We start from the raw sequence: 27904 nt of genomic DNA, 5'->3' as shown, positions 1-27904 counted from the left end.
CCCTTCGCGACGTCACCCGGGCGCGCGCGGAGGAGCGAAAGGCCCCTTCGCAAAGGCGCGGAGAGAGGGCCGTCGCCTGCCGCGCTGTGCGCGATGGCGTCATCGCGTCGCGGCCGCCGACGTCGCGCCCCGTTTTCTTTCTCCGTAGTAACCGGGTAGAGAGGGGAGGAAGGCAGGCGAGGAGGAGGGGAAGGCGGGGAAGAAAGCCGCGCGAGGGTCTGACGAGGCGGCGGGTAAGCAGAGAGGAGACCGGGGGGTTGAAGAGGGGCTGGAAAGAGGCCCCCGGGCCGCCCCTCCTCCTGCTGGGTTGCCTGGATATGAAGGAAGAGGAGGAGGGGGCGGGGCTGAGGCCTAGCGGGGCTATGGAGGCCTCGGGGACCTGATGTCTCTCTCTCTCTCTCTTCCCATTCCTAGGCGACGTGCCCTCCTGTCTCCAGCCACACCCGTCGCCCCTTACCGAGGGTAAGTAGGCAGGTGGTATTATCGGAATATCTTCGGACGTACACTTGGGATTCCGAGCCTGAAGGCCGCCTTTTTTGCTGCTGCTCCTCCTCCACCACACTTGCAGCCTCCTCTGTTGACATAGCAAAAGTCCTTGCCCGCTGAAAGGGCGAGGGGGGGACGGCAACAGGATCAGAGTCGCTTTTTGTTACAGTGGTACCTCGGGTTACATACGCTTCAGGTTTCAGACTCCGCTAACCCAGAAATAGTACCTTGGGTTAAGAACTTTACTTCAGGATGAGAACAGAAATCGTGCTCCGGCGGCACGGCAGCAGCAGGAGGCCCCATTAGCTAAAGTGGTGCTTCTGGTTAAGAACAGTTTCAGGTTAAGAACAGACCTCTGGAACGAATACCGTATTTTTTTCTATATAAGACTCACTTTTCCCCTCCTAAAAAGTAAGGAGAAATGTGTGTGCGTCTTATGGAGCGAATGTAGGCTGCGCAGCTATCCCAGAAGCCAGAACAGCAAGAGGGATTGCTGCTTTCACTGTGCAGCGATCCCTCTTGCTATTCTGGCTTCTGAGATTCAGAATATTTTTTTTTCTTGTTTTCCTCCTCCAAAAACTAGGTGCGTCTTGTGGTCTGGTGCGTCTTATAGAGCGAAAAATACGGTAAGTACTTAACCTGAGGTACCACTGTATTTGCGTGCCTGACTCGAGGGAGCAAGCGTGTGCATGTGCATGCTTTTCTCAGAAGTCAGCCCACTGAGCACAGTGGAAAGTCCCCTGCCGAGTGGGCATGGCATGCAAGTGGGGCTTGAACCCCAAATAATAGCTGCCATGCTTTTGTTTTCGCTTCCTTTCCACAACGGCGCTGGCTGTATTTGTAAAACTGAAGGTAACATTTATAGAAGAATAGAACTGGAAGGGGCCAAGGAAGACACGTAATCCACAGGTGTGTGGATTATGCACCCTACAAACCACCTACAGCTGCCAGCGGTGGTCACCATTATAGTAGATGCATTGTGGCAATGGCTTCAAATGCTCAAGCCAATGCACAGCTATGAACCAATATATGATTGCTGGTGGACTGGATGCAGCAGACTGAGTCTGAGTTCTGGTTAGGCTAAGAAACTTACTGGCTGGCCTTGAAAGTCAGTCTGCCCCATGTATGCTGCATTGATGTCGGGGGAAAAGGTCAGAATGTTTTGAATTGAAAGACAAATTTGAAAAAGAAGTGTCAAGTGCTTTTAAATGGAAGTGGCTAAGTAAACAATAATAGTGCATATTTACAAAGTACGGTATCCAGCTGCCTCAGTTCTCTATTTTAGTCTCGTATCTCCCAGTACGGCTGCTCCCTGTTTTTCTACCTGCAAACACAGGATGTATCTGTTTTCCTCTTACAAGGCTGTTCTCTCTTAACCTAACTTTTTCAGGTGGACTGTATGACCGTGGCACTTAGACACAAATAGTTTTCAAAGCAGCAGATATCCACGTGATAAAAATCCCCAATGAAAATATGTATATTAGACATGTATGTGCATTCACTGTAGAGTTTGTAAGAGCTGAACCAAATCTCTTCCACAGATTTAAGACAAAATCCTTCCAGGGCTGCACTTTTCATTGCATTCATTTTATACACAGAAGTAAACCTACAGTGTACTCCTAGGACAGCACCTGCGCAGCATTAAACAATGTCCTCAAATTCCAGCAAGTGAGTCATTAAGTGCCTTAGAAAATCAACTGGTTTTTGCATTTGGGGTGCTTTTTCATCAGCCAGTGTAACAAATCCATCTTTAAAAACAGAAGTTCCAACTAACTGATCCAGTGAAGCAGTTGCTCTCATTTTGACAACGAAAAAAAGTATGGGTCATAAAATATCAAAGCAGTCTGCTGATTTTTGCCATTTGGATGGGTGGGTTGGTGTTTTTCAGCCAATGTAAAAAAAAAAAAGTCCCATGGTTTTTTCCCCAACAAAAATGATCCAGGGTGTTCATCCAAACTCCTGGCGGTCGGTGGTGAGGTTTGATGGAGTGATAAGCCACTTCCACAACCCTGCCATTCTCACAATTCGGGGGCAGGGAAGTGTACCTGTTCCTAGTGCCTTTGCTCAGGCTGCCGTAGCAAAGAGGCCCAGATTGGACACATTACTGTCACATGATGGCAGCAGGTCAGCCCCTTTCCCTGAAATTCCCCATTTTGGGAATTACCGTATTTTTCGCCCTATAGGGCGCACCGGCCCATAGGACGCACCTCATTTTTTGGGGGGGGGGGAATGAATAAAAAAAAAATCATTTCCCCCTCAGCCGCGGGGCTGGGGCGGGGGAAGCCCGAGCTTCCCCTGACCCCAGCACCCAGAACAGGCTGCTATCCGCAAGCCTTGCGAGCCTGGCGGCAACTCCCGCCGGGCACACAAGGCTTGCGGACACCTGCGCGAAGCACGGGGCGTCCTCCGGAGGGCGCCCCATGCTCCGCGCTGCAGGCTGCCGCCCGCAAGCCTTGCGCGCCCAGGGGAACTCCCGCCGGGCGCGCAAGGCTTGTGGATAGCTTCCTGAAGCCTGGAGAGCGAGAGGGGTCGGTGCGCACCGACGCCTCTCACTCTCCAGGCTTCAGCGAAAGCCTGCATTCGCCTCATAGGACGCACACACATTTCCCCTTCATTTTTGGAGAGGAAAAAGTGCGTCCTATAGGGCGAAAAATACGGTACTGTGGGCAGGAATGCTACCACCAGAAGGTTCTGCCTGCCTGCCTATGCAGATGGATTTGCTTTGGGACATTTTACTGCCTTGAGATACAGTGGAATTTTTCTTGGGTAGCAAAAAGCCCCCAAAAGCATTTATATAACATTATTTATGATTTGGTTTAAGATGAACAGCAGTGAATGTTCTTGTTAGTAAGCTCAGGGGCTAACAAAGCAGGGGTTCTTTTTCGCACTTCAATTGCCTACTGTCCTTTAAGGGACAAATAGCTTGCAGACATTTTAAATAAAAATATTTATTCCAGAAGATAGCCTGAATTCATTGTTAAAAACAAAACCTCTAATGCATAAAGTTGCCACATTTTATTAGTGTCATCCACACAGATATTAAGTAGGATGCAGTTGATTGTATTACATATATTTAAATGTATTTAGGACTCTTTGCCATCTGAATGCAGATTATATCTTTTATTGGCAAACAGAAATGACTAAACAATAGAATTGAACTGAACTGGATATTAAGCCTTTAAAAGGTAGTCTGCTTCTATCAGTAAACAAAATATCTGCATTGGAGTAAACTTGAGTTTTATTCATGTACTAGAAATACCCATTTTCATCTTTTAAAAGTAGCTGCTGCCGGTCAGTGCAATCAACTGCTATGATTGATATTTAGGGGGAGCATTTTTTACCAAAATAAATAAATAAATGGTGCTTTGTTCATCTTTCTAAGTCAGACTTTCCTATTTAATTCTATGCTAGTTGCCTATGGGGTTTTGTTCATATGAGGACTGTTTGGAAATGGGCAGAGGCTTTATATTTAGTACGTCATTTCATCTTTTTCAGACGCATTGCTGACACCATGAATTGGAACAAAGGTGGCCCTGGCACCAAGAGGGGCTTTGGTTTCGGTGGCTTCTCCATATCCACTGGGAAGAAGGAAGAGCCAAAACTCCCTCAACAGTCCCACAGTGCTTTCGGAGCACCTGGTTCAGCTGGGTTTGGAAAGACACCACCACCACAGCTGCCTTCTTTTTACAAGATTGGATCAAAGCGAGCAAACTTTGATGAGGAGAATGCGTAAGTTGCCCCCTTTTGCACTTGTATCCCCATTAAATGAGTTGCCCAAAGTTTTGCAATTTGTTTTAATAGGGCAGACGTGGTTGTATTACCTGATAATATGTGAAAAGAAGTGTCACAGTGGATGGCATAAGGCCCAGGGGCCAGCAAACATTTTCAGCAGGGGGCCAGTCCACTGTCCCTCAGACCTTGTGGGGGGGCGGACTATATTTTGAAAAGAAAAAATAGAATAAATTCCTATGCCCCACAAATAACCCAGAGATGCATTTTAAATAAAAGCACACATTCTACTCATGTAAAAACACAGGCCCCACAAATAACCCAGAGATGCAGTTTTTAAAAAAGGACCCATTCTATTCATGTAAAAACACGCTGATTCCCGGACTGTCTGCGGGCTGGATTTAGAAGGCTATTGGCCCGGATCTGGCCCCTGGGCCTTAGTTTGCCTACCCATGGCTTAAGCCGTTTTACAGCTGACATCTCAAGCGTAAGACTAGTCCAGATAAAAGTTGCATGACAACAGCTAAATTAGGCTGCCAGACAACTTGGAGTGGATATTTGAGAGATGGAGTTTGTTCTTTTGTTCTGTGCCCACCCCCCCAAAAAACTTTTTTTTAAAAAATCCTAAAATATTGTCCAGTGTTAGGCTCTGTGTGATAGCAAATGGTTTCCCCTTCTTATAAGCCTGCTTATGTGTTGACTTGATTCTTCCCAGTGTCATTTCCTCTCTCTGTGAATTTTCAGGTACTTTGAGGATGAGGAGGAAGATTCCAATAACGTTGACTTGCCATACATTCCCGCTGAGAACTCCCCCACTCGGCAGCAGTTCCATTCCAAACCACCTGACTCAGACAGCGAAGATGACCCATTGGAGGCATTCATGGCAGAGGTGGAGGTAAGTTACCTTCTCCTTATGCATTGCCGATATTTTGTGGCTTTGAGATGCACCAAAAATGACTGTTAAGGAGAATAACAGTCAGCACCTCTGAAGACGGGACAGAAATGTTACCAGTTGTATTTATTTTAATTTAAAATATTTAAAATCTGTCTTCTGTTGTAGGGTATCTGAGGTAGTTTATAGCAAACCAGTGAAAATACCCATAATAGCCAGCTGTTCCCCTATAAGCAAGCATGAAAGTAAAGACAAGGACAGACAGAACAGAACAAAGGAAGCTGTTTAGGGAAGCTTTTAATATTTAATAGGTTATTGTATTTTAGTGTTCTGTTGGAAGCCACCCAGAGTGGCTGGGGAAACCCAGCCAGATAGGCGGGGTATAAATAATAAGTTGTTGTTGTTGCTGTTATTATTATTATTATTATTATTATTATTATTATTATTATCACAAAAGCAGCAACAGCGATTAGCACCTTAGGGGCCTTAAAAGTCAGAGAAGTGAAACCAAGCAGGTGCCCCTCAGGAGGGAATTCAGCAGTGGTGATGTCGCCACTTCAAACATTCATAATTTAGTCTGAGAAGTAGAAGTCAAACTCCTCCTCATAACAATTGGGGAGGATTTCAAACTACTACTGCTACCATTTAATTACTTGTTTCATTTACAAATTGCTTCCCGTGAGGTATTTCAAAGCAATTTACAATATAATGGCATATATGAAAGAGTAACGTGTTTGAAAACAGTTGTATATAAAAACATTTTTTGAAAATAACTATAAAAATAGAAACAGTTTAAAACAACAACACATAAATAAAATCAGAAAAATCAGTTGAGATTTAGGTCAGATAGCAACTGAGATAAAGATTTTAGAAGTCTTTTGGAAAGGAGAATGTCTTTAGCAAGTGCTGAAAAGCCAGTAGAGATGCAAGGTGGAAGGGAATTCCAAAGGGCAGGTGCCACTACACTAAAGGCCCAGTTCTGACATTAATGCAGAACAGATCTTCTGATAGGATGGTATCTGCAGGATGGCCTATCCTGCAGCACACTGATAGTAGGGTATGTAGGGGGTGAGGTGATGTTTTAGGTATCCCAGTATATAGGGCTTTGTGCAACAATACCATCACCTTGAACCTTGGGTTTTGTATTGAGATACAGTGATATGCACTGAAAAACCCTTTTAATAATATGATAGGAAGAATAAGGAGGGGAGCCAGCTGTCAGAATTCTTCTCTCTCCTGGCAGATGGTATCCCTCACCTAGTTGCTGTATTCCATTGCATATAGCGCTATGAGCTCCAGCGTCATAGAAATTTTATAGGGGAATGTGCTGCATTGCAATGTTACATTTCTTTTGTGACCCATTAGGATCAAGCTGCTCGAGACATGAAGAGATTGGAAGACAAAGACAAGGAAAGAAAAAATACAAAGTAAGTTTTTTTTTATATCACAGCCCCATTGAAACAAGTGAGAGATGGACAAGAAGCATGGGATCATCTTGCATTATTTCTGTTGGGATATTTGAAGATTTTGCCATGCTAAGATCTTTAAGCCTTTCTGAACCTCCCTGAAGGCTGTGATCTGAATTTATGAGGGTTGATTTCTGAGGGGCTGGTGTTTTCCTTGGAGCAGGGTGTTGAGGTTACCTCCCTCGTTGTCTTCAACTATATAGTTCTGTGAAACAGCTTTTCTGTCACACTTCATAGATCTGGAATTCAGTCAATTTTACTCTTCATAATTTGGCAGGTCCTGGTGGGTTGGAACATAAGATGTTCGTGTTCTTTTGTTTTTTTGTTTGGTTGCTCCTGAATGTTGTCAGTGTTGCATTATATTGGCACTAATCAGATTGAATGTATGGAGCTGGGTATGTGGAACATTTGCAGGGAAGTTTTGTTTCTCTGCTTATTTTTCCAGGGGTATACGCGATGATATTGAAGAGGAAGATGATCAAGTGAGTTTTCTACGCAACCTTTCTATCTATTAAAAAACAGTAATCAATGAGTGCAGACACACATTTCTGATATCCTTTGAAATAAAGCAGATCTGTTTTTGTTTGCTGAGAAGATTGGTGGGGACGGGGGGGAGTCTGCTCTTTCTAAATACATCAGACCATTAGCCCAGCTGATAAAAAAGTTAGGACCCCAAACTGGTTTGCAGGTCAACTTTAGGTGAGTCACATCAGCGCACAACCAATGCTTTTTACGCTTTTGTTTTATTTTTTTAAAGGGGGATGTGGAGTGAAAAAAGGGAGAAGGAAGCAGAAAGACAGACATAAAAATAAAATAAAAGTAGGTCCTGTGCAGGTTTAATGATAAAAGTGGGTCCTGGTCTAAAAAAGTTGACAGCTGTTGCTGTGGACCATATAAACAACAGCTGAAAATATTTAAGTACTGTATAAGGCAGTCATGGCCAAACTCAGCCCTCCAGCTGTTTTGGGACTACAGTTCCTATCATCCCTGACCACTGGTCCTGTTAGCTAGGGATGATGGGAGTTGTAGTCCAAAAACAGCTGGAGGGCCAAGTTTGGCCATCACTGGTATAAGGTATTGTAGAGCTCACCATGCCACTTTGCATACTTTTTTTTAACTTGTCACGGACTTGTGCTTCTTTGAGTCTCCTATTGGGGCAGTCAAAAAGCTTTATTATGCTTGTATAAAAGCATACCTACTATCCAAAATCTGGAACTTCCAGCCCAGTAATTCCTGAACTGTGTTCCGGGGTATATTCTAGTATGCCATGACAGAATGGCTAATTGATGTCTCCTGAGCAGTCTAAAGTATCTGCCCACTACATGTCTGCATGAGTTACTGCTCTGACCTTGCCTCCTAATCAGCCTCCATAGCAAGTAGTTCTGCCTGTTTCTTCATCAGCCACGATTGAAGCATGTGGCCCAGGGATGGTTAAGCTCTGGCGCTCCAGGTGTTGCTGAACTACAACTCTCATCATTCCTGACCATTGCCTTCGGTGGTGGGGGCTACTTGGAATTGTAGTTTAGCAATATCCGGAGGGCCACAGGTTAGCTGCACTGATTTTAACACCTCGTGGTGCAGTGATACATAATCACCAACCCCTGTGGAGTCTGGCTTTTGCAACTTTTCATGAGTCAGTGCTCTAGACTTGTCCCTATTGCGGGTTCCTATATGTTGTTGAACTACAACTCCCATCACCCCTAGGTAGCAAGGCCAGAGCTCAGGGATGATGGGAGTTGTAGTGTAACAACATCTGGAGACCCACAGGTTGAGAACCACTGATGAGCCATAGAGTTAGAGAAACTTGTTTTATGGCTTAATGTAACATTATTGAAGCTACCATTTTTCACTGTTGCTTTGGTAGGCATTCATCTTAACTCTGAAGGAAGATCTAAGGTGCTTCTTAATGTGCATGGTAGGATTGAGACATAGCTAAGAAACAGTGTGTAGCCCACTCGATGGGGGAGAAGGATTGCTTAAATTTACAGTGCAGCAAAAATAAATGAAAATAGAAATCTTGTTCATTTGTAAATGAAGTCATGTCTTCTTTCCTTTCTTTCCCTTCCTTTCTTCTTTTGTTCCTTCCTTCCTTTATTTATTTATTTATTTATTATTTCCACTCCTACCTCACCCCAGTTATTGCAGGATATCCTGAATTTTCCCAATGAATACCCCTCTTTAACCCTCTTTGGCTGGGTTTCCAGATAGCCACAATGTTCTAATACTGCACAGGGATGCCAACCAATTGCACCAATAACTATTGTGGTTGATTTGGGTTCAGATCCCTGCTCGACCATGAAGCTCGCAGGATTGCCTGGTCCTTTTCTCAACCCAATGCTATTTATTTAGGCTTTTTCTTAAGCCTTCAATCATCTGTGTCCTCTTGACAAAGTTGTAATGAGGATAAAATGGAGGGGAGAGCCATGTGCACTCCCCTGAGCTCCTTGGAGGAAGGACAGCGTGAAAATGTCGTAGCAATGTATTGATCAGACTTAATATTAGTGTGACTTTTTAACCAGTTAAATTTGCATTTTGGGGGAAATGCTGAAGGTGCCTTTTTTGAGAGAGTCTCTCTTGAATGTGAATTTGACTTTTTAAAACAAGGAAGAGCTTCTTATTTTCTGTATCTTCAAATTGGAGAACATAGGGTATTCCCTGTTATAGTAAAATATCAAAATGGTTTCAAAAACCATATCCTGTCCTGAAAGGGAGCACATAATTGTTAGGAGAACTCTTTGGGGGAATTCCTGTTCATGAAAGTAGATATCTGCAGTGTCAATCATGTACGCCTGCTAGATCAGGGTGGAAAACCTTTTTGTTGTTGTTTTTGTTGTTTGCGCTGCAGGACAGACCCTTGTCAGATCTGAGCCTCGTGGACCAAATTTGACGGGTGAGCAGGGCTGCTCACTTGTCAATCACTGACATCACAGTGATTTCAAGTTATTCAACATGTTTCATTCCCAAAGATAGGACTTCAGAAAGAGCCCTGCGTGGTGCTTTAAAGCACCTGAGGCATCACATTTTTGCAGGCATCAGTTGCGTAAGCAAGTTCTCCATAGGGAGCTTGCTAGGACAGCCATTCCAGCACATTTTGGCTCTGTTGCCCATCAGCTGATGGGAGGTAGAACCAAAGCCTGTTTTCCCTTGCCAGTGTACAGTCAAGGTTCCCGATTGTGCATTGGCATCCATGTCTTTACCTGCTCTACATCTGTTCAATGCACTGTAAGTGACTAACCAACCTAAAAGAAAACCCTTCCAGTTTTCAGATTTTTCCCCCTTGTTTGGTTGCCTGGAGACTTTTAACTTGCCGCAGACATCTAGCCAAGAAGTCAGCAGAAGTAAATGCAAAGTAAAAAAGACAAAAGAGAGAATTTGAGCATGTGCAGAGTATTTTTCTGTCACTTCTGAGTAACCGCAGTCATTCCTATTCACAAATATGGCGTTAGAAAAAAAGATTTTGAGGTCAGTGGTTGTAATGTCCAGGCAGATGTGACACATACATACACACCACCCGTCTTGGAAATTAAGCGTTGAAGGCCAGACATTTTGACATAGCAGAAAACACTTTTGTGGCTTTAACTGAACATTTGAGATGGTCAGCTCAGGTCTTCTGACTGTTTCCTGGAAAAGCGAAATATACCAGCCAATTTGTTAGTTCTTTATTATGGTTTCACCAGATAATTAACTGTGATAAAAAGAGAACTATTAAAATAGACAAAGTTATTTGTTCTTTATGGGTAAGTGACCGTCTCTAAATGTAGCTAGTAATTAACTGAAAACAACAATAGCATTTCATCCTCTTTGGCGCTTGTATGCAGTTACATTTCTCTGTTTTGCTGCAGGAAGCATATTTCCGTTACATGGCAGAAAACCCCACTGCTGGTGTGGTTCCAGAAGAGGAGGAGGACAACCTGGAGTATGACAGTGATGGCAATCCAATAGCACCATCCAAAAAAATCATTGACCCTCTTCCTCCTATTGATCATTCAGAGGTGAGGGAATTTCTGCAATCAGTAGCATAGCACCAGTGCTAAGTTCATCCAAAAATCAATAGTAATACATTGACTAAAGCAAAGAGAGGAAGAGACCCTCACCATATGTGCTCCAGTGCTTATATTCTTCCATTGCATAGAAGCCCAGACAATCAAATTTTTATGATTTTTATGTTTTCCCCTTACCAAAGTGCTTGTTTGAATGTCTCACAGGAGCTGCACATTTGCTGGGTGCTATGCTTACAACTAGGGACACGGGTGGCGCTGTGGGTTAAACCACAGAGCCTAGGACTAGCCGATCTAAGGTTGTGGTTTGAATCCCCGCGACGGGGTGAGCTCCCGTTGCTCGGTCCCTGCTGCTGCCAACCTAGCAGTTTGAAAGCAGGTCAAAGTGCAAGTAGATCAATAGGTACCGCTCCGGCGGGAAGGTAAACGGTGTTTCCGTGCACTGCTCTGGATCGCCAGAAGTGGCTTAGTCATGCTGGCCACATGACCTGGAAGCTGTACGCCGGCTCCCTTGGCCAATAAAGCGAGATGAGCGCCGCAACCCCAGAGTTGGTCACGACTGGACCTAATGGTCAGGGGTCCTTTTACCTTTACCTTTATGCTTACAACTGTTAACATTGCAAGAATGTTCATGAACATTCCATGGCAGCCCGCTACTTGGGCCGAGGCAGCAACCAATTTTTCATTGATAAGGTGGTATCCCTGACTAACCATGAACTATTTGGCCTGCAGATTGAATACCCACCGTTTGAGAAAAATTTCCACGACGAGCATGAAGAAATCACCAGCCTCACCCCACAGCAAGTGGTGGAGCTGCGCCACAAGCTGAATCTCCGGGTAAGACGAGTCCTGCTTTGAGGATTGTCTCTTGTTCAGACATGATCATAACAGCCGTGTGGTGTACAATAAACAGACACAGAACCTTTACAAAGATGTGCCGTGGCTCCTCCTGAGTGAGGTTATGACCCAAGTAAGAGAAAGAGAGCAGAAAGGATGTAAGAGAGCCAGTATGTTAAGTTTCAAGGATAGTGGTGCAGAGGAGATTTAATTTGTAGTGGGGATGGCTACAATTCAGTGGCTGCTTTATAAAAGTGCACCTTGAGGAGGGTTTGCAAGAATAATGCGGCTTGACAGAGGGAAAAGTTTGATTCAGTGTAGGGAAAAACTTGAAAACTTGCAGCAGGCACTCTTAAAAGGCAATTGTTAAGCCTGTAAGGACAAAAGAAGTAATTATAATTTAACAGTTTTCATGTTATTCTATTTTATTAAAGCAACTAGAAAAAAATATTATGATGGGAAGATCTCATACAGGTGAAGGGAAGCAGTGGGGAGGAGGGGAGGGTTAGGTTGAATCTGGGAAATAAAACAATATATGGGACAGCAAAGGATATAATAGATTCTTAGAGAATAGTAGTATATTGTAACCAGAAGAGAAGTTCAAAAGGGGAAGTAAATGTATTTTTAGTATTTTCATTATTGTAATAGTTGTTATTATTTCTTATCGGTAGAAGGCAATGTTAATTTGGGCTTTCTCATTTTGCTGTCTGTATAATTTTCTTAAGTCAATAAAAAGAAGAGGAAAAAAGAAAACTTGCAGCAGGCATAAAAGACATGGTGGTTAGCAGACATAAACTGTTAACCAGGTTTTGACAGTTGTCATCTTCAGGCTTTCTTGAGTACTTCAGTACTTGTTAGCTGTTCGGACACCTCCCCCCTCAGCTTATTCTGTTGGGGATTGGTAGTAGGGAAGGCTTCTGGTTGTTATTCAGGGTTTCAGCCCCCTTCTTGGGATTCTCTTCACTCCACTGGCCTCTTTGATTGATCAAGCTTCTAGCTAGATATTGCTGGTCATTTGTTCCATTTAGCCTCTGATTTGCATACGAAAATACCTAACGTTGGTCTATTTGTAGAGGCCCAGTTGGTGAATTTCTGGATTTTATAAGATGTGCATGCTCTCAATCCTCCCATGAATATGGGCTTCTGATAACATGGGACATTCCCCACTTCTTTTTTTAATGCTTTATTGGTTTTAAAAACAAAACAAATAGAGAATAAAACAATACAAAACAATCAACAAAAAGCAATTCAAAATCAACACTCATTTTTTAAAAAGATTTAAATTCACATGTAACGAATTCAAACATGACTTCAAATCCCCCCCAATTGTGATTCCTAATTGTGATTATTATTTTTTTAACTGCGCACTTAACTTTATCTCTCCTAGGTTGTTCGGTTGTGTTAATTTTGTAAAGTTCTCTTATTTCATGCAGAGGTCAGTCCAGGCCTGCCAAAGAATTTAGATTTTTACAATGTTCTTTTAGGTATTCTCTGTAAATATTCCACTCTCTATTGAATATTTGTTCTGTATGGTCTCGGAATCTTGTTGTCAATCTTGCTAGTTCTGCATATTCTAAGATTTTATTCTGCCAATCTAATTTAATTTAAATTAGATTGGGACATTTCCTTCATCATTGTGCTTTTCAGGTGTGTTTACCACAGCTGAATGTTGAATTCAGTTCAACACAAGAAAGGGTAATCATTTGAGGTGGGTGGTATACCCCTATAAGGTGGATTTAGCACAATAAGCATTGTTGGAGATTGGAACTGAGCAAACTTCCTTTTCCTATAGACTCTACATCAGCATGTGCATTGATTAATCTCTCTCAAAAGTGTAAGGCATGGTTTTAATGAAAAACTTTCCCCCTAGGTTTCTGGAGCAGCTCCTCCAAGACCAGGAAGCAGTTTTGCTCATTTTGGTTTTGATGAGCAACTTATGCATCAAATTAGGAAATCAGAATATACTCAACCCACACCTATCCAATGCCAGGTGAGTCCTGCATAACAGTGTTCATATTAATCCAACAAAGTAGAGTTTTGTTATTTCTCTCATGTCTGTTTTTCTTGGGCGGGGGAGATGTTGTAACATCAGTTTGTAACTTGATTAGCAGGCTAATTAATTTAGAAGTAAAGGCAGTAATTATTTGCCATAAAATTGATTTGATTATTTAAAATTACCACGTGTAAAAAAGCCTAAAGAATTTCCTTCCAATAGAATCACTACCAAATGAACTTTTTTTTTTTAAAAAAAGATAAAGATGCCCTGAAATTTCAGAGGGATGTCCTTTTTGTCTTAACAAGTGTAAAAAGTTTTCTCTATCCAGAAGGGCTATTGGTCCATGGTTTATCCTTTGATATCTTGTTATTTCTCCTCTAGAGCTACAGTTAGTCCTTGAGAAAATGAAAGAGAGCAAAGTAGATAACAGTTGTACCTCTACTTATGTGTCCCTTTGGATACGGAATCTTCGGGTTAAGGACCTCAAACCCGGAAGTGCATAGGAGGGCTTAAGTTGCGCTGTGTACAGATGCGTGCCTCTATTTATGTAATTTTCAGGGTGCGAATGGGCCCCTGGAACAAATTAAGTTCGTATCCGGAGGGTCCACTGTACTTAAAATGCCTAGGGGAAAATACTGGGTCCGTAATAAACAGTGGAAGGAGTCCTGTGAATAGCAGTAGCCCAGGGGTAGTCAACCTGGTCCCCACCGCCCATTAGTGGGCATTTCAGGATTCTAGGTGGGCGGTAGAGGGTTCAAGTTATGGCACAAGCTGAATCCTCCTTCCGTCGAGCACTGGTGGGTGTTAAAGAAATTCTACCATCAAGAAAGATGCATTATTGGGTGGTAGGCTGACTACCCTTGCTGTAGCCTAATTGGGCATCTCAACTTCTCCAAAAAAAGATAAAGGGAAATTACATATAATAATGCTGTGTTGCAAGTTTGCGTCAAAAGAATGTTAACTTCTATGTCAAGATAAAGTCAGCTTGGAACAGAATTAACTTCATAGGGTATAATTAACCCTAGGGTTCCAGCAAACCGTCTAGAATACTTTATAATGGTGTTAGTGGTGTTGATGGTATACTGATTATTTACACATAGGGAGTACATAAATATTTGTACTACTACTACAAAATCTACTCCGGGTCTTTTCAAGTGGGGTATTGATTAAAAAAAATGGAATTTATGCAACGAGCAAAATGCTATGTTGTTTTCCCTATCCTTTTTTGGAGATTATGCTGGGGTTACAATGGGCTTAGATATTTGCTTCTTATATCGGTTTATTTAGTTAACAACATTGTCAGTTAAACACAAGCTCTTAAAAGTGGAGATGTGATGAAGTGACTAGGGTATAACTGACCGTATAATAATTGAGGAGCACGTGGAGTATGAAATGATTCGGGTATGCTAAAAAACAACAATACTTTACAGACATTTTTTTACAGCTGCTGGGGTCCACATCCTCATGGCTTTATGAAGGTTAATATTTTCAAAAGCATACCCTGAGCTGAGTCTCACAGCTCTGTTTTGGGAAACTGCTTGATTTAAAATGTGGGTGGGTTGTTTTTCCCCCTTCAGGGTGTTCCAGTGGCCCTGAGTGGGAGAGACATGATCGGTATTGCAAAGACTGGCAGTGGGAAAACTGCAGCCTTCATTTGGCCCATGTTGGTTCACATCATGGATCAGAAGGAGCTGGAGCCAGGAGATGGTCCCATCGCAGTGATTGTATGTCCAACCAGAGAGCTGTGCCAGCAGGTAAAGAAATGTTTGGAGCATCATGGAAAGAAATGGGGGGAAGTAAATCCTGGAACAGATTATCCATCTGAGGAGGTTATGCTGGTTTTGTTGTTGTTTTAATTTGGGTTGGGGGGGGTAATGTTATGTGGAGATTTACCAAAAACGGGGGCCAGTTAAAATTAAGGGTTTTTTAATGGGGGAATGAGTTGGTAATGGATTTTTTACTTTTTGGGAGGGGAAACCCATCTTGCATACCTTGGTCACCAAAGAGCAGCTCGAGTAGAAAGCTTCTGAAATTTATTTGGTAACTTTACAGTGGTACCTCTAGTTACCGTATTTTTCGCTCCATAGGACGCACTTTTTCCCCTCCAAAAATGAAGGGGAAATGTGTGTGCGTCCTATGGAGCGAATGCAGGCTTTCGCTGAAGCCTGGAGAGCGAGAGGCATCGGTGCGCACCGACCCCTCTCGCTCTCCAGGCTTCAGGAAGCTATCTGCAAGCCTTGCAAGCCCGGTGGGAGTTCCCGCGGGCTCACAAGGCTTGCAGGCAGCAGCCTGCAGCCCCGGCGAGTGTCCGCAAGCCTTGCGCGCCCGGCAGGAGGTCCCGCCGAGCGCGCGAGGCTTGGGGCAGCAGCCTGTCGCCCGAAGCACGGGGAGCCCTCCGGAGGGCTCCCCGTGCTTCGGGCGACAGGCTGCAAGCCTTGCGCGCCCGGCAGGAGGTCCCGCCGAGCGCGCGAGGCTTGGGGCGGCAGCCTGTCGCCCGAAGCATGGTGAGCCCTCCGGAGGGCTCCCCGTGCTTCGGGCGAGTGTCTGGAAGCCTTGCGCGCCCGGCAGGAGGTCCCGCCGAGCGCGCAAGGCTTGGGGCTGCAGCTTGTCGCCCGAAGCACGGGGAGCCCTCCGGAGGGCTCCCCGTGCTTCGGGCGAGTGTCTGCAAGCCTTGCGCGCCCGGCAGGAGGTCCCGCCGAGCGCGCGAGGCTTGGGGCGGCAGCCTGTCGCCCGAAGCATGGGGAGCCCTCCGGAGGGCTCCCCGTGCTTCGGGCGAGTGTCTGGAAGCCTTGCGCGCCCGGCAGGAGGTCCCGCCGAGCGCGCAAGGCTTGGGGCTGCAGCTTGTCGCCCGAAGCACGGGGAGCCCTCCGGAGGGCTCCCCGTGCTTCGGGCGAGTGTCTGCAAGCCTTGCGCGCCCGGCAGGAGGTCCCGCCGAGCGCGCAAGGCTTGGGGCTGCAGCCTGTCGCCCGAAGCACACGAGGCTTGGGGCGGCAGCCGCGGCGGGGGGGGGGGAATAATTTTTTTTATTCATTCCCCCCCCCCAAAAAAACGAGGTGCGTCCTATGGGCCGGTGCGTCCTATAGAACGAAAAATACGGTACATACACTTCAGGTTACATACGCTTCAGGGTTACACACTCTGCTAACCCAGAAATAGTGCTTCAGGTTAAGAACTTTGCTTCAGGATAAGAACAGAAATCGGGCTCCGGCGGCAGCAGGAGGCCCCATTAGCTAAAGTGGTGCTTCAGGTTAAGAGCAGTTTCAGGTTAAGAACGGACCTCCGGAACGAATTAAGTACTTAACCCGAGGTACCACTGTACAAGGAAAGGGAGGTTCAGAACTATGATGCAATTCCAGAAAAATTGCCATGCTTTAGCAGAGAGTCATTCTGGCTTGCCACACTAATGAGGGCACCCTTACTTTGATCTGAGGAGTTGTAATGAGATATTGTGGTGCAGGACTTGATGCATGCAGGACTTCAAATACCTTGGTCTTTTGTAAGTCCCAGAGACCCATTTTGGAGCCTTTATGGGTCAAAAGAGGGCTTCTTACATAGGTGGTATAGAGAAGGAGGAACTCTGCATTCACCGCTTCTGCTCACCCCTCAGTGTTGAGATCAAGATTTTAAAGGGGGCTGGTTGTAACTAAACTAGTCAGGCCACCACCAGCTTCACCTTCTTGTTGCAAGTGGGTATGGGAGTAAGGCTTGTCTGTCTGTGCTTCAGTTGTTTCATCATTAAGATTTTCATTATTAAAAGTGCAATGTTACTTTTATGCTGCCTGGTGGCTCAATTTCCAGTCACAATAATACTTCCTCTGGTTGCTTTCATAGGATATGCTCAACATAAAAAACAGGGATGCTAGAAATCTGCCCTGAAATTCTGCCTCTTCTGTCTCGTAATTGTTTTATTAAAACATTTTGATACAACAAGGTAAAAGGAGTGTGGAGAAGAAAGAGAGAAAAGAAAAGAGAAAGTAAAAAAGAAATGATGTGATGTATAGAGATTATTCTAGCAAATTCGTTTGGGATGGATACAAAAGAAGAGAGAGGGAGTAGATACAGAAAAAGTGAGGTGTGAGGCCAGCAAAGAGGGATCCTGTTAAGCTCTAGGGGTGAGTCACAGGTACAAAGATGGCCAGACTGATGTGCAAAAGGCAGAAGAAAATTCAGCCAGTGGAAAGGAGAGTTTAGAATAACAAACAAGAAGTCTACTTGGTATTCTTGTAGCCCCATTGCACAGGAAAGTGTCGATTTTGCAGTCCCTTTGTTTCTTTGATGTAATGGAAATGTCTTTCTAGTTTTTGAAGTAGTGTTCTCAATATTCTGTGAACTGCTGTGCCTTCAGATCCACGCTGAATGCAAACGCTTTGGGAAGGCCTACAATCTACGCTCCGTAGCAGTGTATGGTGGAGGAAGCATGTGGGAGCAGGCCAAGGCTCTGCAGGAAGGAGCAGAAATTGTTGTCTGCACTCCAGTGAGTATTTCTTCCAGGTACTTGTGTTGCTGTAAGGCATCTTTCCCCAACCTAGTGCCCTCCAGATGTTGCTGGCTGGGGCTGGAGTTGTAGTCCAAAACATTCCTAGATTGTGGAAGGCTGCCCTAAGGGATATGGGATCCTGAGAATGGCTTGCAATATGTTTCCTTTTCATTCTAAATAAAAAGAAATATCTTGTGATTCGTTCTTTGGTTTGTGGCTTATGTGAACCTACCTCATTTTTCCCCCTTACTGGATTCAGAAAATGTGGATCCAAACTGGAGCAGAATTCCTAAGGGCAAGAGAAACTGCTTTGGCAGTTAGCAGCTTCTGAGGGATTTGTCTGTTGTTGACACAACCAAACTATTTCCCTCTCACTGGACTCTGATTGGGAGTCTTCCTTTAAAGGTGGCCTTCAGAGCTTTCCTTGGCCCTTGGCCAGCTACTATTGACCGTCACAGACCATCACTAAGGACTCTGTTGTTCAAAAAGGACCACAAACAATATCAGGGAAAGTTGGAGCAGTATAATAATAATAATAATTTTTATTTATACCCCGCCCTCCCCAGCCAAGGCCGGGCTCAGGACGGCTAACAAGCAAGTTGAATGAATACAACTTAAAAACAAGATTAAAATACAACAATTATAACAGTATAACCACTGTGACCAAGGAATTACTGTAACATAGTTTGAATGATGCATTGATACTGGCTTTTCTGACTAGCTTGCTGCTGTTAAATATTTCCAATCAGGGCCGTTTGATTGACCACGTGAAGAAGAAAGCAACCAACCTTCAGAGGGTCACTTACCTTGTGTTTGATGAAGCTGACAGAATGTTTGACATGGGTTTCGGTACGTACCCAGTAATACTGGCTGCAGTGTGGATGTGTCACAGCGGTGGCCTACGTTCCCCACAACTTCATATCATCCTCTATGTCTTAGGAATCCATTAGTGAAAGAGTGCAAAGGCTGAAGCATTTCTTGGGCTACGCACTCAGCAGCGACTAAATAACAGTGTTACAGAAAAGTACAGGACATTCTGGATAATAGATGAGGGTGGTGGTGCAAAATGAAGGCTTTCACATGAAGGAATATGAGAAAGACAAGTGGTTTGACCCAGTGAAGAATAGTGCGAATTTGGGAAGTAAAAATAAAACGCAAACGTGCTTGTTATGACTGTTTAACATTGGTACCAAGCTGTGTTACGTGTCCTGTCCTGAACTTTGTGGTTAGCTAGGAATGAATTCTTAGTGGCGCGCTTGTGCTCCAGATGGCCCTGTGAAAGCACACACAAGGATAGGTTTCAGTGACCACTCCCAGCCTTTGGAACTTCCTTTCTTCAGAAGTCTTTCAAAGCATGGGCAGTATTATCTTCCATAATACCCTTTCGTTCAAGCAAGCATTTTGTGGCCAAAGGAATTTGTGTGTGTGTGTGTCTACCTCTTTCATTTGCTCAATCTTCATTGTACAAAGTAGGGCACAGGTCGTGGTAGAAGTGGCATGGAGCACCCAGTTCTGCAGCCATATCATTGCACCCATAGTATATGAAGGGCAGGCTGGGCATTTTTGGAGAAACTGTTTTCTTTCTTTCTCTTGTTTAGGCCAGGAGTGCCTAAGAGAAAGTGTCTTGTGGTTGTTGGTTTTTGTGTGTGTGTGTGTGTATGGAACAGAGGCTATGTATATCAGCTGCAAAGCAACTCTATTATTTTGAGTGCAATAATCATTGGCCTCTTGAAGATTTGTTCAAATATAAATATATTTGCTTATTTCCCAAACCTCAATTTTAGTTGACTTTGAAAGAAACACAGATTTCTTCCTTAATTTTTTTTTCCCTGGGGCATAGAATATTTCTAATTTCAATAATTTCTAATTTCAATAAACAATATTTGCTGAAAAATAAATTCAGGCCCACAGAATAATATTTGCTTGTTGTCAAATTTGTCACTTAGTTGCATAATATATTGATTTTAAAGGCCTTTTAAAAATAAATGTTTTTTTAAAGGGGCATGCTTTTTTGTAAACAAAAAACTCTGAGCCTGATGTTCAAATGTATCAACATCTCATTCAAGACCTACTGGAAGTTGAGCTTGTGGATGATTCTGCATTTTATGAAATAAAAAGGTGCTGCCTTAGAATGCAGGGATTGAGCACTTTTCATCATGAACTATATGCCACGCTCTCTTCATCTAGCTGGCTGTTTATAATGCAGCTGCTTTTCAGCATCTGAAAACTGTGCATTGACTGGAACTTTGTTCTTCTTTTCATCCAGAATACCAAGTCAGATCGATTGCCAGTCACGTGCGCCCTGAAAGGCAGAGTGAGTGTGGACTTCCTGAATATAAAATATATTGAAATATGTATTGTGTGAGACAGAACTGTTTTATTCTTGTAAATATATGTGGTTAGCCCTTCGGGGCGGCATTAATTTGTGTCCCAAAACTGTTTCCAATTCCCATACTTAAACCAGAAAGAAATTAAGTTATATTAATGGATTTGCAAACATTTTGTTCTTGTTAAGCAAGGGCAGCCTGCTGTCTTCCCACCCACCCACTCACCGATTTTTCACCTTTCCCAGACATTTGGAGTGTTCTAAAATCTTGTTCATATATAGGTAGCTTTCGGGCATACAGAACCACCGCCTCCTTGTCATTTCCCCCCTCCCATTGCCTCCGTGCTTCTCTGCTGTTTGGATAGCATCTTTCACCTTACTCCTAACCACAATGTGTCCTTCTGGTACTGCTGTACACAGTAAGGAAGGATGCATGGCAAATGTGATGCTATCCAGGGGTGCCCAAACTTTTTTCAAAGAGGGCTAGATTTGATGAAGTGAACATGCGTTGGGGCCGACCAAAGTTGTTGAGCTTTTTTTAGGGTTCTATCCCAGGACATATACTGCCACAGGGGCTGGATTAAATCGACCAGCAGGCTGGATTAGGCCCCCAAGATGGAATTTGGACGTACCTGCAATAGTCACTCACCTCTGTATCATCACAGACAATTCCTATGTATCTAGCTTCTCATACAATTCTGGTGGATGGGGTGGTTTCCTTGTGAGCTTGCACTCCTTTGCACCTTTGTGTATGTAACATTAGTACTATTTTCATGACTTAACAGCTCTACTGTTCAGTGCAACTTTCCGGAAGAAGATTGAGAAGCTGGCCAGAGACATTCTAATTGATCCAATTCGAGTGGTGCAAGGAGATATCGGAGAGGTAATAGACCTTTTGAAAAAACACTGTTTGAAATAGACTAGAGCAAAGAGAGAACCACGGGTGTGCATAGTATAATGCTTCTTTTCTTCTTCCTCCATCTCTGCTCTCGTGTTCAATATATATCGATATTCTCATTTTGCCTCTATTTACTCCTCTTCCTCCTCCTCACACAACAGGCAAATGAAGATATCACTCAGATTGTGGAGATCTTCTCCTCTGGCCCCAACAAGTGGAACTGGCTGACCAGCCGCCTAGTGGAGTTCACCTCTTCGGGGAGTGTCCTCCTCTTTGTTACCAAGAAGGCAAATGCAGAGGAGCTGGCCAACAACCTTAAGCAGGAGGGGCACAGCCTGGGTCTGCTGCACGGTGACATGGACCAGAGTGAAAGAAACAAGGTCATCTCGGATTTCAAGAAGGGGACCTTCCCAGTTCTGGTTGCTACTGATGTGGCAGGTAGGGGTGCAAGTTGGAAGTTTTAAAAACCTGGGAGCAATTTCCGAACCACATTCTTGACCCCTTTCCCTCTTCACGTTGTGTTATCTCTTAAGCCAGTTTTCATCCACCTACCCTGATGTTCTTTACATCTACCGTGGTTCAGAGAGTGTTGTGCTCAGCCTGCTGGGTAGATGTGGACTATGTATTTAAGATACGAAATAAACCTTAGAGAGCCAGTGTGGTGTAGTGGTTAAGAGCGGTAGACTTGTAATCTGGTGAACTGGGTTCATGTCTCCGCTCCTCCACATGCAGCTGTTGGGTGAACTTGGGCTAGTCACACTTCTTTGAAGTCCCTCAGCCCCACTCAGTCCACAGAGTGTTTGTTGTGGGGGAGAAAGGGAAAGAAGAATATTAGCCGCTTAGAGACTCCTTTGGGTAGTGAGAAAGCGGGATATCAAATCCAAACTACTACTACTACTCTTCTTCTTCTTCGGACTTTTAGTTGATCAATGTTTTGAAAAAGATACAGATGGGTAGCCGTGTTGGTCTGCCATAGTCGAAATAAAAAAATTCCTTCCTGTAGCACCTTAAAGACCAACTAAGTTAGTTCTTGGTATAAGCTTTCGTGTGCATGCACACTTCTTCAGATACACAGAATCTGAAGAAGTATCTGAAGAAGTATCTGTATCTGTATCTGAAGAAGTGTGCATGCACACGAAAGCTTATACCAAGAACTAACTTAGTTGGTCTTTAAGGTGCTACAGGAAGGAATTTTTTTATTTTGAAAAAGATAGCCCTCCTTCACTATCTCATTAATTTGTTCTAAATCCCCACTAAATATTTCCCTCCTATTTTTTTTCCTTAGGAGGAGCTAAAATTCTTTATAGTATAATCAGAGTTCAGTGCAACCAAACCTATTTTCAGTCAGGGAAGAATACAGTTGTCTCTTTTGGAATTGCAATACAGTCTTAAGAATACAGGCCAGCATTGACAGAAAGTGTCTAGGATAACTTGATTGCTTTCAACTGTGTACTGAAGCTTTCCTAGAATTGAAGGTGGTGCAGTGGGAAAGGGTTTTGAGCAGAGTAAGCTCAGCCTTTGCTGACAAGATGTGATATAAGCAGAGCGCATGTGAGAATTGCTGTGAAACTGTCTTGACCCCCGACATCTCCTGTGCCCAGCTCGTGGTCTGGATATTCCTTCCATTAAGACTGTGATCAATTATGACGTGGCGCGTGATATTGACACCCACACCCACCGAATTGGTCGCACGGGGAGAGCAGGAGAGAAGGGCGTGGCCTACACCCTGCTGACTCACAAGGATAGCAACTTCGCTGGAGATCTTGTTCGGAATTTGGAAGGGGCCAATCAGCACGTCACAAAAGAGCTCTTGGACTTGGCCATGCAGGTAACTTTGTCAGAACCTGAAGAAGCACTGTAATCTTTCCTTAACTTGAAACTTAACGTTTCTGTGTGTAATTATGAGCCACACCAAATAATATAACACAGTATGTGGTATATTTAAAAAGAAAAAGGGGTTTTACCTTGAAATAGATTTTGCTGCATTTCCACTGCTTGAGCTAGATTGGCATCTAGGAAAAAACCAACACTGGGCATTAGCAGTATACAGAGAGCTGTCTTTAAATCTAAGGAAAGAGTCATGGCAGATTTTATCTCTATCTTGTGCAAATTGCTCTCATGCAATTTGGAGGCATCTGCAAAGAAGCTACTTAAAACAGGGAACTATGTTTTTCTACAAATAAGTGATATTTTGTTTACCCCAGTATGTAGTTCAAGTGGCTTTCTCTGGGTTCCTCCCCCCACCCTCCAAAACACAAAAACTAACTCTCCTTTATTTGGCAAATAGCGTACAACAAATTGACTGTAATGTGCTTGTGTACTTTTAATTTTTGGTATTGCTTTTGCGCTTCCAGCCAGAATTCTGTAGTCTAAAGCAGTTGAACCAATCCATAGCCCGTTAGTCACATATTTCATCTCCTATTAATGTTACTATCCTTTTTCTCCAGAATGCTTGGTTCCGGAAATCACGTTTCAAGGGAGGGAAGGGCAAGAAGTTAAATATTGGCGGTGGTGGACTGGGGTACCGTGAGCGGCCCGGCCTTGGATCAGAGAGCGTGGTAAGCGTTGAGATTCAGTATACTAATGTAGACGAACAGTGCTGTCTGTATATGTCTACTTGGAAGTAAGTTCCGTTTATTTCATTGAGACGTACTCCCCAGTAAGTATGTATAGTACTGCAGCCCGAGTTTCACAGCGCTAACTGCCAACATCTTTGTGTCGCAGGACCGTGGGAGTAACAGTGTCATGGTTAACTATGAGGCATACAAACCATCCTCAGGAGCAATGGGGGACCGGTTGTCTGCAATGAAGGCAGCATTCCAGGTTGGTATGGCTAACTCTCCTGCTACGTATTCTCTCCCCTTTCTGTCTGGCACTTGTGGTGCTACTGCTTTCTTGGCTTCTAGCCAAGTGTGGCCATTGTGCCTGTGAACTCCTTAAACCACCTCAGAAGGGAAAGGAGCTGTTGGTTGCCAGCAGCTTTGCCTGCTTCAGTATGGTCGTTGCCCAGCCTGTAAACTGAAGTTCCCTTGTGTCTATCACAAGTTCTTCGGCAAGCAAGGTTTTCATTGACCCGAGGTGGAACCATCAACATTCGCCCAGCATTTAGCTCCAGCTTGCTCCTGTTGGCACTGTAGGTCAGCCCTCCTCCATACCAGTGAATGGGCAGAGTGGAAGGAAGGACAGTATGTAGTCTAGTGCCAGAGATACTGAAGGCAAAGATAAGTTTGGTAAAATCGGCGTGAATACTCCAGCAACTAAACCAAGCCATACATTGCAGCAGATGTCCTAACATTAGAAAGCATTACTCAATGAAATTCAATTCTCACATAAAAAATATAGCTGGGTTTTCCCCTTAACGGGAAGAAATCTCTGAGCAGTAAGGTTTCCAAAAAGCCCATTCCACTTTCCAAAAGCCCATTCTATCCAGCACGCAGCTTTCAATCTTTGATAGGGGTTGGCATCACTGAGAAGAGACAGAAAACACAGGCTTAAGAATCCTCGTACAGTGGTACCTCGGGTTACATACACTTCAGGTTACAGACTCCGCTAACGCAGAAATATTACCTCGGGTTAAGAACTTTGCTTCAGGATGAGAACAGAAATTGTGCTCCGGCGACAGCAGCAGGAGGCGCCATTAGCTAAAGTGGTGCTTCAGGTTAAGAACAGTTTCAGGTTAAGAACGGACCTCCGGAATGAATTAAGTATTTAACCCGAGGTACCACTGTATAAGGAATGTGGGTGGCGCTGTGGGTTAAACCACAGAGCCTAGGACTTGCTGATCAGAAGGTCGGCGGTTCGAATCCCCATAATGGGGTGAGCTCCCGTTGCTCAGTCCCTGCTCCTGCCAACCTAGCAGTTCGAAAGCAGGTCAACGTGCAAGTAGATAAATAGGTACCACTCCGGCGGGAAGGTAAACTCGTTTCCGTGCACTGCTCTGGTTCGCCAGAAGCGGCTTAGTCATGCTGGCCACATGACCCGGAAGCTGCACGCCGGCTCCCTCGGCCAATAAAGCGAGATGAGCGCCGCAACCCCAAAGTCGGCCATGACTGGACCTAATGGTCAGGGGTCCCTTTACCTTTACCACTGTATTGGTTATGGTTTTTGTTTTTCTCTCCTGTAGTCCCAGTATAAGAGCCATTTCGTTGCTGCCAGCTTTAGCAACCAGAAGACGGGCAGCTCTTCAGCAGGTGCCAGTGGGTGGACCAGTGCTGGCAGCTTGAACTCCGTGCCAAGCAACTCAGCACAGCAGAACTCGGCAAGACCCGACAGTCCTATGGGCATGGCAGGCATGCCAAAGGGCATGACAGGCTTCACAAGCGCCGGAAACTTAAACAGCGTCCCCGCCTTCCCGACTCCTGGTGTTCAGGGGTTCAACAGTCCGAACGCCGGCAACAGCAACAGAGAGGGCAGCAGCGGAGGTAGAGAAAGGTACGGCGACAACCGGGGCAGCGGTCGCCACGGCGGCGATGGCCAGCGCCACGGCGACGGGAGCGGTCGCCATGGTGAAGGCCAGCGCCACGGGGAAGGCTATCGCCACGGGGACAACCGCCACGGGGACAGCCATCGCCACGGGGAAAGCCGACATGCCGGCGGCGGGAGCAGCAGCAGTCGCCACGGGGAAAGCCGGAACAATGGGGACAGCAGCCGGAACAGCGGCGAAAGCAGAAGCAGTGAGACTAGGAACACTGAGAGCAGGAAAGATGGCAACAGCAGGGAGAACAACAAGGCAGATGGAGGCAGTAGTAGGGACAACAGCAAGACAGATGGCTTTGTCGTTCCGGAGCCCCCAAAGCGCAAGAAGAGTCGGTGGGACAGCTAAGAGCCCAGCAAAGTGGCAAGGTGCCCCTCTCGGTCACTCTCAAGAGGGCGTTTCTGTGTGGCTACTCAGAAGCATAGCAATGGACAGCAATGATCCCCCAACCAAGCCTCGGCTGGTGCGTCTGCAGACAGCTTCACTTCAGTGGCGCGTCAGTGTTGTGCTTTGATCAAAAGGAAAGTGTTCCCTTTCTTGGAATTCCTCAGCGCTCTGACTTTTAAAAATCCGTCCGTCTCGAGGGACTTCAAAAGATTGAGTTCACCCTCCAAGAACAAAAGATCTTTGAGAGTGTTTCTTTTTTAACTGAATGTTTCCAGAAAGAGGCTTTGAACTGGGTAGGTTTGTTTTATTCAGATCAATGTGAACTTGTACACTAACCCATCTCCCAGTAAGTGGCACACCTGCTACATCAGCCCTATTCAATAGCCCTCTTTTCATCCCCATTGTCATTATGCTTTTACACCTTCGTTCACCGCTCGCAATGGCCATCTGTGCCCAGACACAACCACCAAGTTCCTGTTTATATGATTTTGCATGTATCCAGCAGTACAATGAGATGTGTAAAGTATCACAGGAAAACAGTAGTTTCGACTGGGTCACTGTTGGCCATTGCAAGCAACAGATTCATGAGAAATAATGGTCTCTTGGGAAGAAGTGGGGGGGGGCTCACAATTGATCTTGCCCATCTACACACAACCCTGCATGGAAATCATAATGTTTCATTATGACTTGTGTCATTTCTGCAAGTAATCTTTTTTTTACCCTTATCATTTGATGCATCACTGCTGAGTAGCTTAAATCCTCCTTATTTGGGGATTGGTGAGCAGGTTCTCAGGCTTGACTCCTGCCTCTCTTTTTTGTCAAGTTGTCCGCAGTTCAGGTAGAGAGAGGACAGGCCAAAGGTTAAATCATTTCATCCCTCCTCCTCCCTTGATAGTATCAGCATGCTAATAGCCAATAGAGAGAGCTTGAGATTCTGTTCCTAAGAGTAGTGGGGAGATGGCTGTAAATATGCAGGTGATGCAGCCTGCAAATTTGTCTCATTCTTCTCCATACCTAAGCCAGGTATGATGAGTTTGGCTGGAGCTAAAGGATTCCTTCTGCCCAGTAGAACAGCATACGTGAGTACTGTGGTACACACACACACATATGGAGACAGAATGAATGCTAACCTTCCCCATGCCAGACTACATTTTTACACAATTCACCATCTTCTGTGTTCTGAATGTGTCCTTGTGGGAACAAAGACCGCTTGGCAAAGACTAGCAGAATCTCAGGTTGCCTAGATTGGAGCTCCTCTGCCTCCAAGGATGATCCTAGTGTCTACTCATTTTGGTCCCTGAACATGTGTACTGTATGGGCAACAGGAGCCACATTAAACCTGAAGAGGATACACAAAGATGGGCCATGGAGCCACAAGGATATAGTTTGCCCACCGGCTGGCAAGATGAAAAGTGTCCATTTGGGTGGGATCTTGTGTAGATAGCTTTGTGAATGTTCCAGAAGTTATTTCCCCTCCCCACCCAAGGGTGAAACAGGCTTGGGGAGGGAGATCTTTCTTATATAGCATCAAGTTAATTGTGATTGGGGGCTGAACCAGGAAGATTTCAAACTTTGTAAGTTTGAGACTGGCTGCTGAAGAAGCATTTTTGTGCAGCAATGTTAGAAGCGGGACTTGTCTGAAACAATGTGCTGCTTTTCCCCGAAATGGTTGTTGCGTGCACACATCTGGAAAGAAGCTAATGTAAAAATATTTGGTTTTGGGGTTTTTTTAACAGTGTGTTCTTGGGCTCTTTAATCAGATTCTTTTTTCTTTTTCTTTTTTGCCAGAGTGGTAGAAAAATCTTGTTTGCTGAAAATAGTTCACTTCTTGCTTCTCATTTTTATGAAGAAGTATCTTGAAACTGTCAGGATTCTGTGACATGCTGTTCCCTTTACTTTCCGCTTTCTCTTCTAGTAAATGTTTTATTACAAGGACAA

The 27904-nt window shown here is 44.5% G+C and overlaps 1 protein-coding gene across 4 annotated transcripts; it reads left to right on the top strand.

Annotated features, from left to right (window-relative positions):
• Positions 1 to 77: 77 nt before the first annotated feature.
• Positions 78 to 27904, top strand: DDX42 (DEAD-box helicase 42). 4 transcript variants are annotated; one of them, XM_080979290.1, is made up of 20 exons: positions 78 to 233; positions 415 to 462; positions 2085 to 2154; positions 3982 to 4215; positions 4960 to 5110; positions 6473 to 6534; positions 7019 to 7055; positions 10416 to 10565; positions 11304 to 11408; positions 13279 to 13398; positions 14982 to 15158; positions 17750 to 17878; positions 18631 to 18730; positions 20148 to 20195; positions 20993 to 21090; positions 21267 to 21543; positions 22707 to 22933; positions 23553 to 23663; positions 23830 to 23928; positions 25229 to 27904. In XM_080979290.1, the coding sequence occupies exons 3-20, from the start codon at positions 2135 to 2137 to the stop codon at positions 25925 to 25927; spliced, it is 2844 nt and encodes a 947-aa protein (XP_080835416.1). In that variant the 5' UTR covers positions 78 to 233; positions 415 to 462; positions 2085 to 2134; the 3' UTR covers positions 25928 to 27904. The 4 variants fall into 4 exon arrangements, with proteins under 4 accessions (XP_080835416.1, XP_080835415.1, XP_080835417.1 ...); XM_080979289.1 differs by having other exon boundaries at positions 2028 to 2154; XM_080979291.1 differs by lacking the exon at positions 2085 to 2154.

This window comes from Podarcis pityusensis (genome assembly GCF_964106645.2).
Source record: "Podarcis pityusensis genome assembly, chromosome: 13".
In the NCBI taxonomy this organism is placed as follows: domain Eukaryota; kingdom Metazoa; phylum Chordata; class Lepidosauria; order Squamata; family Lacertidae; genus Podarcis; species Podarcis pityusensis.
This window is presented reverse-complemented; position numbering and strand designations above follow the sequence as displayed.

Excerpts from the sequence above, each read along its gene's own strand:
- DDX42 (XM_080979290.1), top strand. The coding sequence starts at position 2,135 with ATGTCCTCAAATTCCAGCAA. Across the intron at positions 13,399-14,981 it reads CCACACCTATCCAATGCCAG|GGTGTTCCAGTGGCCCTGAG; the intron begins GTGAGTCCTGCA and ends TTCCCCCTTCAG. Across the intron at positions 23,664-23,829 it reads GCCTTGGATCAGAGAGCGTG|GACCGTGGGAGTAACAGTGT; the intron begins GTAAGCGTTGAG and ends TTTGTGTCGCAG.